This window comes from Saccostrea echinata, unplaced genomic scaffold (genome assembly GCF_033153115.1).
Source record: "Saccostrea echinata isolate AGI-Se365-2 ecotype Australia unplaced genomic scaffold, CSIRO_AGI_Sech_v1 ptg000029l, whole genome shotgun sequence".
NCBI lineage: Eukaryota > Metazoa > Mollusca > Bivalvia > Ostreida > Ostreidae > Saccostrea > Saccostrea echinata.
In genome coordinates, this window is record NW_026889778.1 from 12,529,779 (window position 1) to 12,543,938 (window position 14,160).

At 33.9% G+C, this 14,160-nt stretch overlaps 1 protein-coding gene across 1 annotated transcript; it reads left to right on the forward strand.

Annotated features, from left to right (window-relative positions):
• Positions 1-5,795: 5,795 nt before the first annotated feature.
• LOC133194512 (uncharacterized) lies at positions 5,796-12,970 on the forward strand. Its single transcript, XM_061330453.1, has 5 exons — positions 5,796-6,292; positions 7,772-8,020; positions 8,802-8,934; positions 9,435-9,593; positions 12,779-12,970. The coding sequence occupies exons 1-5, from the start codon at positions 5,796-5,798 to the stop codon at positions 12,959-12,961; spliced, it is 1,221 nt and encodes a 406-aa protein (XP_061186437.1). The 3' UTR covers positions 12,962-12,970.
• The last annotated feature ends 1,190 nt before the right edge of the window (positions 12,971-14,160 follow it).

Here is a 14,160-nt window from a genome sequence, read left to right on the forward strand (position 1 = left end):
ATCGTGAGTATATAGATATGTACAATGTTATTTTGTATTTAAGCTATGAAATGCTTAAAAAGTGTCTTACCTAGAGCAAGTACATGTAAAACAATAGCCAAATTTCGTATAATTAATTTTTGTCGTATTCACCTTTTGCTGATTGATCAGTTTTAGTCACGTTGGTTCCTCAATTATAGCAGGGATAATTTCCATCGTCGATATTTGTTTCAATACGGAATTTTGTGAAAGCTATATAATAATATACGCTTCAGTTTAGCAAACAGTTTAGAGTTTACCATACATAATAAAGAAATATTTTTTTATGTATGTGAAAAATTTTATATTTTCCCGCATTCATTCTTCTTCAACTTCTTTTTTTTTTTTTTTTTTTTTTTGTATATGAGTTTAGGATACTTAATGTACTTTAAAATGTTGAAGGTTTTTGACAGAACTATTTCAGGCCACTTCCTATGTGCACAAAAGTTGTTAAATCAGAAAAATTAACATTAATGCCAAGTAGATACATGTACCCTTTTTTGTGTCAGCTTATGTGATCACTTTCTGCTAAATATTTTTTTCATGAATTCATGAATTCTAATACCTGACTTTTAAAGATCTTATCATTCTATATAGAATTACAAAGTGAAAACAATTACCGGTGTGTTACCTATTGAAAATAAAATATTACCATGATTACGTAAAACCATAGGTACTTGGGTATTGGTTTATAAATATGTATGTCATAGGCGTCGGAACCGGGGGGGGGGGGGGGGGGGGCTAGGGGCTTAGCCCCCCCCTCCACTTTTTTTTTCAAAGATTAGCTGCAATAATGTAGTCCTCTCCGATTTTTTTTTTTTTTTTTTTTTTGGGGGGGGGGGGGGGGGGAGAGGGCTACAACTCCTTAGGATCTCCGTAATGGTGCAAGTGCGGGAGTGATTCACTACCGCACAGATTTCGGCTCAAATTATCAGTAAGTGGATATTTTATCAACATATCTTACCTGAACTCATAAAGTGTAGTTATGCAAGACATGAATTAATCCAAAAATATACAGAACAATCCGTATATCGGTTATTTTTCGTGTATGTCAACATCAGAACTTGAATTTATCCGCCATGTTTACTGACCTTGATCGATTTTATTTTGGGACAACCAATGAGAGTTCGGGATCTAGGGGAGCGGATCGTTTAGGATTTCCCTTACTTTAAGTATAAATATCACTGTTTATGAAGAAAATATTCCATGGAATGCTTTTATTTATCGAAGTTTAGTGATATCATACAACACAAACATTTATCAACACCGACAAGTGATTCTAAATTTCAAGCGCAAGTCTCAGTACATCACGCGAGAACTGTCATGGCTGCTGAGGAGAACGACTGGTAAACACGCAGATTTATTTTACTTGGTTTTCGCGTATAAAGGGCTATGATGTTGATAGTGAATAAAAATTCCGTCTCATTGGAAGTAAGTTGAATGCAAAAATAATTTATTTTGCCTGCAGTCGCCCGTATCTAAAAAATATATTTGCACCATTACGGAGATGCAGTGGAATTGTAGCCCTCTCCTGAAAATATCAGATTAAAAAAAATCGGAGAGGGCTACATTATTGCAGCTATTCAAAGATAGGCATAATATAGGCATTGAAAATTGTGGTTTACCTTTTTCCGTTGGTTTAGCCCCCCCCCCCACCCCACTTTCAATTAGCCACCCCACTTTCAATTAGCCACCCCACTTTCAATTTGCTTCCGACGCCTATGTATGTAGATGTACGTTATTGATAAGACCCAAGTACCTGTGCGTAAAACCAACGAAAAATGAATGCATACAACACAAGATCGCCTATTTTTACTCCAGCCATCTTGGGACAGACTGTAACTGCAGTTATGGATCGCCGCTTTCCCCAGTGAATATATCTATTAGTAAAAAAGAAAAAAAAAAATTCTCTTTGAATACATTATCATGGAACTTTCAACGGAAATGTGTATTCCTATTTGGAATCGGTTTTCTCTTTTGTTCATGACGAGTACCAATTTATCGGAGGAGATAACTAGTTTAATTTAAAACGAAAGTAGACAGAAAAGGCAAGTTTTTCTTGGGCATTTCATTTTTTTTCTGCATCATTTAAGTGTATACAAGACACACAGTCTTTTCCCCAATAACGAAATGCAAGTGATCATGGGTCAAGACTCTACTAATATTCTTCTTTTAATAAATCTGACCAGGGACGTATATTCTACATGTACATACTACATGTACGTCCCTGGTCTGACAGATCTATATCGCAACGACGCATGACGTGATGAAAACAGGTAAGCTTGGTTTTATAAAAATCCGGAAATGTTGTCTCTTTGGTTTCAGTAATGTCACAGAATAAACAGTGGAAAATAACATTTTTTCTTAATAATAGTAATTCTTAGATAGGCCTATTAGAACACAGTTGTTCCACAGGCACCTGAACTGTGGACAACCTCTTAATCTCTCTCTCTCCCCCCCCCCCCCCACCTAATTTCCAAAATCCTAGTCAGTATTTTCTCGAAAATATGTGATTTTTCCATCAATTCCATCTATATATCATTCTGTGCAATCGGTTTGTACTTTTGTTAAAGTTTAAGGTTTGGCCATAAAAATACCAAAGGTAAGAAACAAAATTTTGAATCGAATAGGGGTTCTGCACTTCCAGCTGGTTTCCAAGGTACTAACTGTAAACAGTGTTACCTGTTCTATCATATTTTTGCAAGGACTCTGTCAAGGAGATGTTCTCCTACTAGTCTCTTTAATCTAAACCCCATCCTTAGTGTTTTATGTGCTGTAATCAGATGATTTATTAAAAGGACACATAAATTTTTTTTCCATTGACAGCTTTATACATGTAGGAGGTTTTGATGTTAGCACTTCATTTCGCTCCATCTGATTGGTCGACAGATTACAGTTAAATTATTCACTAATCAGATAAAGCAAAACAGATCTGCTTACATCAGAACCTTCCGTAATGGTGTGTTCCCCGAACGTCTACTGGACTAAACCAACATCTAATTATCACACTCAATTAAGGGGCCCTGTAAGGGGTACAGGTAGGATCTACAATCATTTATGAACTAGCTTTACCTGTATTTATTGAAGGAGGAATTCTACAGCAACAATAATGTTTGGATCTTTAAGGCATCTCTTCTGAAACATGGTTTCAGCATGGAAATATTGATAAAAGATAATATTTATTGTTTTAACATGATTTTTTTTCAAGGGAAATGTAATAATCTTGAAGATTTTATGCATTAGTTTAAAAAATGCTAAAAATAATGTGTTTCATTTTCATAAATAAATTTTTAGGAAAATTAAAAAAAGAAGCTTATCTGATTTTTCTTGAATATTATAACAATAAATAATTTCAAAATCTTTTTAGTTTGTATCATAAAACTCAATCACAATATACATGTAATTTATTTTGGTAAAAATGTATCAAGAAGCGTAAGATACGATTATTTGAAAAAAAAAAAAAAATCATTTTGAATTTTACCCTCCCCTCTCCCCAATGAAATTGGGTTTTGGACAATATTTTTAAAGGTAAGTTGTCAATTTTTTTTTGCCCCCCCTTTTCAAAAACGATACAACGTGTCTGAATTTGATGTAAATAAAACGGTGCTAACTTTAGATATTGCTTCCAAACAAAGATAAACAGTGGGAGAAGGGGCAACCTCCCAGAGAAATATGACAAGTAAAATTTAAATAATTAAGAAAACGCTTGAAAATCCTATTTTGTGTGTTCCTGTGTGGGAAGGGGTGGACTTTCTCTGTTTGTAGATTTTTTTTTTCAAGTGCAGGAATATTTGTCAGCGTTCGACCTTACAGCAACAGAGTGTAAGAGGCAACATCTAAATGAAAAATACTTTGTTAAATCAAGGTAATACAGGTAAACTCTACCTGGACCCCTTAGAGGGCCTCTTAATTGAGTGTGATAATTAAATAGTTGTTTTAGCCAGTAGATGTTCGGGGAATAAACCTCTGTAATGCTCTCAATGAAGAAAATTAATACAAGGATTATTGAGGCAAGGAAAGATAATCAAGAAAAGACAAAATAAGACAACATTAGCATGGGTCATTTTAAAAACCACAGGGTCAGAATACTGTAAACCAACTATTATTCACGTCATCTTTTATTCGCGATTTGTCAAATCAATTCGCCACAATTGATTTTTGCGACTGAGGAATTATTCTATACTAATACAAAACGAAATGAATGGTTTGCGGCCATTAATATTTGCGAGTTAATGTTGGTCGCGAAACTCATGGATATTTCTCGCACACCAATAGAAGCTGGTTTACAGTAGTTGAAACTTCCTGACAAGTGTAGATTCAAGTTTGTCCAAACCATGGCCTCAAGGGGTAGGGCCACAGTAGGAGATCAAAGTTCACATTGGAATGTATCAGAAAAAAGTCTGAAAATCCTCTTCTGAAGAACAGGAGGTCATGATTATTGATAACATCAGGCAGGCATCCTCAAGCAATGTAGATTCAAGTTTGTTCAAATTATGGCCCTTGGGAATAGGGTAGGGAGATATTTAAGGATTAAACTTTTACATCAGTTTTATGTAGGAAAAAATCATTTAAAACTTTGTTCTCAAGAACATCAGGGCCATTATAAGTTGTATAAAGCGTGCATCTACATGTATTGGAGATTCAATCTGTTCAAAATGACAAGTCAAGGTCTAGTGGCCTGGGTAGTAAGGTATAATAGTGGATAAGAATTTTACAAGTGAATAAATAAGAAATACAAAAAGTCTTTTCAAGAGTACATGTAGCAGACCCACATTTGATCATTTTGATATGCTAACACTGTTCAGTTGTGTTATGATACAAGTTCTTTTTAAAATGATGAACCAAGTGATTAAGGACTTTAGGTGGGGATCAATATTTTTTTCATTGCACATTAATTTTTTACAAAGAAAAAAAAATTCTTCTCAAGAACAGCAATTCCCAGGGCTTTCGGAGAGATTAGAAACAGGTGGTACTTAGTGGAGGTACCTTGTGGAAGTAATTTTAATTGAATAAATATTATTAAATTTTTCTAAATATTTTTTGGTCAATACATTCATGATTTCAGCCGGGTTAAAGTATTGGGTGCAGGCTGATTTTGAAAGGCCTGAATTTTTATTGGTCTTATTGATATTAAAGCATCTGAGTGTTAAGTGGATTCAAGTTCATTAAATAATAAACCCTTGGAGTGAGGTAAATGAATGGAAAAGATAAATATATATATTTATTATACCTCTGTGAATTTTTTCTATATAAAAATATTACGAATAAACATGCTATTTTTTCCAAACAGCCCCTACCATGGAATAGTTTTTGTGCTATTTGCCCATGGTGAAATAGACATTAAACTATTCACCGGCAGCATTCTGTTTCCCTCGCTTTTCATCTCGGAACTCTTCTGGTTTTATACAGATTGTGACGTAACACAAGTAAAGACTGCTTCGATAAATTAAAACACTTATTTACTGACTATTCGGACAATAGCAAGTTGATCGTTCCACAAGACAGCAACTATTTCCCGAGGTACATTCTATTACAGTTGAACTTTGGTATCTCGAACATGGATATCTCAAATGCCATGGATATGTCAAAGTGATTTGGAAGTCCCAAGCACTTAATATTTTAAGTATTTTACCTCCTGGATATTTCGAACCCTTGGATATCTCGAAGTTCATTCTTGGTCCCATTGAGTTCGAGATTACGAGGTTTGACTGTACATTTATTTGTGTTTATCTCGATTAATTTAGTTTGTTTTTTTCTCGTCCTTCTTGTTTTAGGCCATGGAAAGCAAATTATCTGACTTGAGAACTTCTTCATTTCCTAAAAAAAGGAAAATGAAAGTAGAGTTACCACAAACCTGTACATCAGATGAGGAACCTTACACTGATCCAAGTGCTTCAGTTGACTGTTGCGAAACTGTACTTGTCGATGGTAAAGAACATGTTTACTTCCCTGTCAGCAAATGGGATTATGAGGACCTGAAGAACTTGAACATTTTCTTTGAGGAGAGACCTGAACCTTTTGAGGAGTTTATGTTAGAAGTAAAAGAGAATTTTATGTGGAAATGTGATTGTCCAGATTTCAATGAAGATGTGAGAACTTTTAGTCAGATGCTTAAAGAGACTGTTGCCTTTTCGTATGATCTGCAGACAGTTTGTCAGTTAAGTAAACACATGTATAAAAACAAAAAGGCCATAGAACAGAAGATCATTGATGAGATAGAATGTGATGTACAAAAGGCAAAGGAAGGGGAGAAAGATCTGAATTTAAATGACTTGTAAGTACATGTATTTCATATTTTTCCAAAATCAAATACATACCTGCTCATGTAAAGTGTTTTAGATAGATATGCCTATGTAAATTTTCAAAAAAGGTATGTATTGTTACCACATCCAAATAAATATAAGAGGTTAACATGGTTAAGGGAATATATATAACATAGTTGATATGTAGTAAATGAAAAAAAAATGAAATACATGCTAAGGGTAATCCTGAAAATAAAAATTAATTTAACAGTAACCCTAGATTTCCCCATTTCCATATTTAACTTTATCAAAACAGATGAAGAGCTAATGGCAGTTGTGATTAGGACTATGTTTTCAAGATTGTACAACTACATAGCTCTGTATAGAGCTACAGTGTAGATCAGTATGCTAACCTAGCAGTTAGTTTATATAGTGCATGTACATTTAATAGACCTACAAAAATGGTCCTTCAGATGAGACCGTATAAACCAAGGTCCCGTGTCGCAGTAGGTGCTGGCACGAAAAAGATCCCTCACTGCTCAATGGCCCTGAGTGCTGAGCATAGGTCAAAATTTGCACTCTCCATTGGCAAGTGGTGGCGTCTCCATATGAGTGAAAAATTCTCGAGAGGGACGTTAAACAACATAGGAATAGACCTACAATGTAGATATCTATCATAACACGAAGGTCATCATGAACGCAGCTCTCTGGACACTAGTGGATGAAAAGATACGCCTTCTTCACATGATGTGTATTGTACATGTACATATAAGCAGTTACATGCAAATCAATTACAAGAAATTGACTAAAATTAATTGATTGTTAAAATAAATATACTAAAAAACTTTTAGTCTTCAAGAATCATGTTTTTTAAAAATCTGTGAAGCATGTTTTTACAAATGCCAAATTTTGTTAAATCCTGTTCAAAAATTAAACCAAACCAAAAATGGAGATATTATATTGTGTATCATACAGACAAATACATGTAATCCTGCCATGAATTGATTCCATCATGGTGAACTGTTTCCCTCTTACTTGACAGGGGATGCTTACACCTCCTAGGATCATGTTCCCCTCTCATATGTCAAGGGGTTCATGATCTTGAACTATTCTGATTTTGTATTGTGTATAAGATTATCTTCACCTTTTTCCAAATTAAATGAATTATAAATGAAGAAATAAGTAAAAGGACAAATGCATAGTTTAAACTGTTAAATTTGTTTGAATAACATTGCCATATATATATATAACTACATGTGTACATGTATATACATGCCCACATTAAGCATGTTTAGAGTTTTTGGCTCACAGAAGTCTCTGTTTTGGCCATTAGAAAGGGATACTCCAAATGTGTCACATTTGTTTTTTTCTTTTTAACATGTTTGATACCTAACATGTATATCCAGAACCTTTAACATTGACATGATTTTGTCTGCATTTTTTTTAGAACTTTGGTCCAGAGTGGATATAAATGTATTAAGTATTTTTAAAAGTCTTGTTTCTATCTGCAGATTAAACAGGAAGTGGATGCCAGCTGTGAAGAGATTTGCAGAAGAGACTCTGAAACTGATTAAAATGTCACTGTATCCTTTAGAAGAAGGGGACCTGCTGTCAGTGAAAATAGAGAGGGAGAAGGAGAGGAAGAGAGCTATTGGACAGGAGAGGAAGGAAAACTCACCTGATGTACCCCAGGATTGCTTTGGAAGTTTCTTGAAGCATTTTTCCTCTGTATTTGGACAGATGTTTTTCCTGGAGCCAGAGTATGTTGTCAACATGCATATTTTAAAATAAACCTCAATAAATTGAGGATCCTCATCCCTCAGTTCACTCATATAAAATTTTGCTTTAATACTTATTATTTTCTAAAAGAAAATTTAATCCTACATGTAATTTGAAATTAAAATGCACACGATTCCACATTTTTAGCATACCTTACAATGTACATGACAAAATTTTGATTTTTGGCCTTTTAACTTGATAATTTTATAAAGGAAAAATAGTCAATTAACCCAATGAGAGTTATCTCTCTTATCAGAGGGTCAATGCACCTCAAAAAGATCATCTTCTGCTCACTATAATGGAAGAGTTTATAGTAATTTTGACATTTTCTTATTGAAGATTTAAGTGACACTGAGAAATATCCTTGCAATATGCATGATCTGTAGTTGAAATCTAGGCATATAATGAGTCATGTTTTTTATGACTTGTTCTTTCTTTTCAATTAAAAAAAATCACTTTAATGTTGACCATAATATCTGTATGGTTGGTGCAAGGAATTTCATATTTCACATATGTAGTCCTTGTGACAAGACCTTTCTTCAGGTCACAGCATTATTGACCTCTTGGCCATGAGCTGTCATACAGGGGCACAGTATTTCACAAACAGAATGCTCTTGTTTTCCTGAATCTGCAATGCCATATATAATTCAAATTATAGTCAGTGTCTTATATTCATGACTTCCCAATTTTACAAATTGCTGTCAGATGAATTTGTTCTCTGTGAGATATATATTTAAAAATACAAATTTATTGTTTTGTTAGTTCAGTGACCAGAAAGACTTTTTATTTCATGGACAAGTTGGTGGACAGCACTCCTGATTCATGTTACTTAATACATAGGGAACCTGTCCCAGGAGTAATTGATGCACCTGAATCTATACTGTCTGTATCTCAGGTAAATTTTATCTTCTGCAAAAAATGTTAACATTTAACTGAGTCTAGAGTGATGAAGAATAGTAAAACAGTATACAATCATACAGCCAAAAATTATGTCAAGATGAAGACATGTTTAAATTGCTTTTCAGTTTAGTAGATACAGTGTTACATGTAGCTTTGGCTATTTTATTGAGGTATTTGGGAAAAGGGCTTACAATTTGGACAAGCTGATGTACATGTATTTGTTACCTAACAGTGTTTGCATTTTATAGACATAAAAATAATGAGAAGTAATTTTTGAGATCTATTGGAGCTTATTCCTGCCCTCCTGCAAAACATAATATTATCAAATTGTCAATTGTTGAGACATTTTGTTTTTTACAATTTTATGTACAGGATTTTGGATATATTTCACTTACAATAAGTTATATTCCCATTTCATTCAAAAGTTTGTAAGCTTTTGTGTTAACATTTAAGATCTGGGTCTATTCACATTAATTTCTGCTAATTACATTTTAGGTGAAACAGACAATTAAAATGAATGATGGTACTTCTCTATCATTGGAAGAACAACTGGGCTCCAGGGTCTTAGGACAGATTGGAGCAGGACTTTTTGCTGAAACAAATTTTTCACTGATAAAACCAAATTCTCTGGGCATTATATACTCAGAAACCAAAGTAAGTACAAATAGAGTATGGCCTTTTTCTGAATTATCTAAGGGCCTAGAGTCATGCATTTCATCTTCCAGTGTCAGAGAAAGAATGTATAGCTGTAAAACTTTTATGAAGAAAGCATGATTTCTGGTCAGTAACTGCCCCAATATGTGGTACATGTACCTTGATCACAATTTATTTAACTTACTTTAGTCAAAGGCCTTAAATGAAATTTTTAATGAAAGTGTTTGTTTGTACATGTATTTATTTGCAAATTGCATTTTATCAAATTCATAGTAGTAGAAGATCCTTAATATAAGTACACAACCTATGGGCTACATGTATCTAATATATGCAGGTATAAAGAATTATATCATGTACATGTACACTGTGCAATTATTTGATCTGAGATTTTACCATTCCTCATTCATGGTATACTTTACTCTTTTTTTCTTTTTTGTTACTTAGTTTTATCAATTTTAAGATTAAGGTTGGGAGAGCTGAAAGCTCCTGAGCTTTTTTGATCAAAGTTTTTCTTCTCTTTTTTTGTCTGCTGTTTTTATTATTGAAACTTCTGCTTCTTCAGAACTGCTTGGCTCATTTCAACCAGACTTGCCACTAAGAGTCATTGGGAAAGGGAATTCCAGTTGGTTCAAGTAGAGGGCCACATACTTCTTACAAGTGGATATTATTAAGAATATAATAAAAAGGCAGGGGTCTTTTAAAAATCTTCTTAACAACCACTGAACCAGGTAAGACAAATCTTAGGTGGTAGATTCATTTGTCCAAATCATAGCCTTTTGGGCTAGGGTAGGGCTAATAAATGGGGCAAAAGTTTTACATAGTAATATATAGTAAAAAGCTTTTGAAATCTTTATTTTAATAAATACAGGGTCACAATTAGTCATTACACAGGCATTGCCATGTAATCATGTAATGTAAACTCATGCTAATCAAACCATGACCACAGGGGCTATAGCTGGGGGTAACAATTTATTATATTTAATACATACATGTACCAACATCTCCATGCAGTGTAGAATCAGATGTTGTTTCAGTTGTTAGCTCACCTGAGCTAAAAGCTCAGGTGAGCTTATCACACTTTGTCCAGTGTCCATCTGTCTAGTTGTCTGTCCATACATCTGTCCATCAGTAAACTTTTCTCATTTCGACTTGTTCTCAAGAATCACTTGTCTAATTGCAAACAAACTTGTCACAAAACATTCTTGGGTAAGGGGATTCAAGTTTCTTCAAAATGAAGTGCCATCCTTCTAGGGAAGATAATAAAGATTTTGTGAAAATTTAGTGGCATCTTTCAAAATTTTTCTAAAAAACCCACTAAGCCAGAAAAGTTGAAACTTAATGTGAAAGCTTCATGACATAGTGTAGATTCAACTGTTTTTAAATCATGATCCTCTCCCCCACCCCGGGTTAAGGTTGGGCCACAATTTGTGATCAAAGGTTTACAGAAGAATATATGGAGAAAAATGTTTTTAAAATCTTCTTAAGAGCCACCTGGCCAGAAAACAAAACTTTCTATGAAAACTCCATTAGATATTGTAGATACTAGTAAGTTCAAATATAAGCCATTGGGGTAGGGTTCACTGTTGGGCCAAAATTGATGATCAACTTTTTACACAGGAATATGTAAAAAGAAAACTTTAGAAATCATCTTCTCACAACAGCAGTGATTACTCATGTTGATTTAGAAGCTACGAAAGCCTATTAGAATCAATCTATGGAGAGAAAGAAAATTAAAAGGCATTGTAAGGCTTTTCTAAAAGGCGTAATAACATGAAAAAAAGTGTTATAATGCCTTTTGAAAAGGCGTAATAACGCGAAAAAAGGCGTAATAACGCGAAAAAGGCATAATAACTTAAAAAAGGCTTTGTTACGCCTTTTCTAAAGGCATTATTACGCCTTTCCAAAAGGTGTTATTACGCCTTTCTAAAAGGCGTTATTACACCTTTTCTAAAGGCATTATTATGCCTTTTCAAAAACATGTTATTATGCCTTTCCAAAAGGCACTATTATGCCTTTCTGAAAGGCATTATTATGTCTTTCAAAAAGGTGTTATTACGCCTATTATTCTCAATACATGACTAATTTAGCCCACCCCAGGGGCGGAAATCTTATCCTTGGGACATGAATTTCACAATTAAGTATAGGGCTAATTTCTCAAAAAGTAATTTAAACATATTGTAATTAGATTTCCAGGAAAAAAGATTTTTTAAATGTATAATATATTTTCAATGTTAAACTAGCTTAGTCCTTCTCTGATGCCATACACCTCTACCAAGGGTCATGGATTTCACAAATTTGGTTGAAGGCTAATTGCTCATTATACCCATGCAAATAGTTTGCCTGCTTTTTTCCAAGAGGAGAGAAAAATATTTTCAAATTTGATATGAATTTTTAATACATGACAAGCAAAGCCCCAAGCTGCATCTGCCGATATCCTGGTTTTTCAAAAGTAGAGTGTTGACTTCTCTTAATATGCATTCAAACAGTTGTCTGCAAGATGTGTAGGAATACAGAAAATACTTTTAAATAGTGTAAAAATAAAGATGGCTTTGATTCAACCTTTCATATATCTATTAATATAAAATAATGCCTTTTCATTTTTGGATACAAGGATGAGGTCTTTTCAAACAGGCCGGTAGTACGAGGGGGGGGGGGGGGGGGGAGTGGGAGGGGAGGGGAGAAAAGTCTATAGTTTAAATATAAAAGTTCATTTATTGGTTGCTTGGTCCCTGAACATTTTGTTGCAGTATGGTCAAACTTTTGCAAATTATTGCAATTGAAAAAGAGTTTTACCAAAAAGTTAGAAAAAAGATCCCCATCAAGTTTTAGGCAGTTTATGTTTTTTTTTTTTTCCAGGGAGGGGGTATAGGGGTGTTTCTGTTTTTTTGTTTGCTTGTAAATTTTTTGGGAGGTGCCCCCCCCCCCCCCCCCCCCATCAAAAGCACAGGCCTGTCAAAGACATAACTTTAACCTTGTCAAAGGCAAAATAAAGGCTATTCAAAAGGCATAATAAGGCCTTTTTGAAAGGCATAATAACACCTTTTCGAAAGACATGATAGTGTAATTTGTACATACAAATGTATACATTTGACAGGAAGAGAATGGTCAATATATGGTGAGCATTTCAGCCCATGGCCTTCTTGTTTTGTTATTTCTCAATAATTTTTTTGTTATACTATTTTCAGATTATTTTCGTGTACCTGAAGTTACAAAATGACCATTATGTGGATGTACTGTTAAAGACTCCATTGACCACAGAAGGCAGGATCTCCTATACCCAGCCATTTGATATGTTAAATGCTGAAGACAGGCTCAAAATTTCAGATTTCTTCTATTTTCTTGGGTGTCTTCAAAACAAAAATAAATAATAATTTTCAGATTTACAGACTTGTGTATGATTGCATTTATTGGAATTATATATATGTGGCATATTTTCAGAACAGTGGTTTCATTTTATATGGTCACATGTAACAAGAAATTCATAAGGATCGAAGGTTGTGTCTTGCAATCTTGTGTATACATGTAGCTCAAGAAAATTATAAAGTAATGCAAAATCGTCTGTTCACTTTGATATAAAATTGTGATCTTATTAATATTTCAAAAAAAGATTACATTATAAAAATCATGACCAGACCACCCCTGGACTTGCAGGGGTGAAAGTCCTGTCAGGGGCAAGAAGAACTTGTCGTGGATATCGGCCTGGGTAACGCAGTCGTTAGAGCACCTGACTAGTGATGCAGAGTGTTTGATTCCCGGTCCAGTCATACATTTTCTTCTTTCCTGTTACTGTTAAAATACATAAAAGTTATGAATAATAAAAGTTTTAAAAATTTGCTTCATACCAAGTCCAAATGGTTGTTGTCACCATTCAATTTGGTTTTTTTTTTCATTTCTCATTACATATTTCTTAATTTATGATTTATAAAAAAAGTTGTTACATGAACTGCTCCCCAGCATGGGTGTGCGTAAGCAATAAAAACAAAACGCATTTAGTTTCCGAATATGAATAACAGTGCCTAATTAAAATAATAAATACCGGTAAGTTATCAAAAGTTTAAGAAGTTAATTTTGCTTTGAATACACTACAGTTGCAAATGACATAATGACATTCTGTACGTCATGTTTATTGTAATACATATTTATATGTATCACAACACTAATTATAATCTGCAGTATCACGTGATAAAGATTCAGGGTATCAGCACGTGAAGTTTGTACGTCCTTATTTGTCAGCAGTTAGACATTCATAATTAATAATTTTAAATATTTGTTGCATTTGTCTTTAAATCAAATAATTTGATGATAATACATTCCTATCCTCTATCTCAGTCCGATTTTCATATCCATGACTACGTGTATTAAATTGGATTAATATTTAACAATTAATCCTGAAAATTAAATGTATAAAAATGCACAGAAAAAAGAGCAAGTGTGTATAGAGTTTTGCCCCCCCAAAAATGTATCATATCCCTTTTCTACATTGATTTTTACGCCCCCGTATCGAAGATTCGGGGGTATATAGTTTTTGCCCTGTCCGTCCCTCTGTCTGTCTGCAAAAACTTTAATA

What these genes read in the sequence shown, in the direction of transcription:
- LOC133194512 (XM_061330453.1), top strand. Translation starts at nt 5,796, where the DNA reads ATGGAAAGCAAATTATCTGACTTGAGAACTTCTTCATTTCCTAAAAAA. An exon ending in ATGTTTTTCCTGGAGCCAGA is followed by an intron (nt 8,021 to 8,801) that starts GTATGTTGTCAA and finishes TTGTTTTGTTAG; the next exon opens with TTCAGTGACCAGAAAGACTT. An exon ending in TTATATACTCAGAAACCAAA is followed by an intron (nt 9,594 to 12,778) that starts GTAAGTACAAAT and finishes TACTATTTTCAG; the next exon opens with ATTATTTTCGTGTACCTGAA.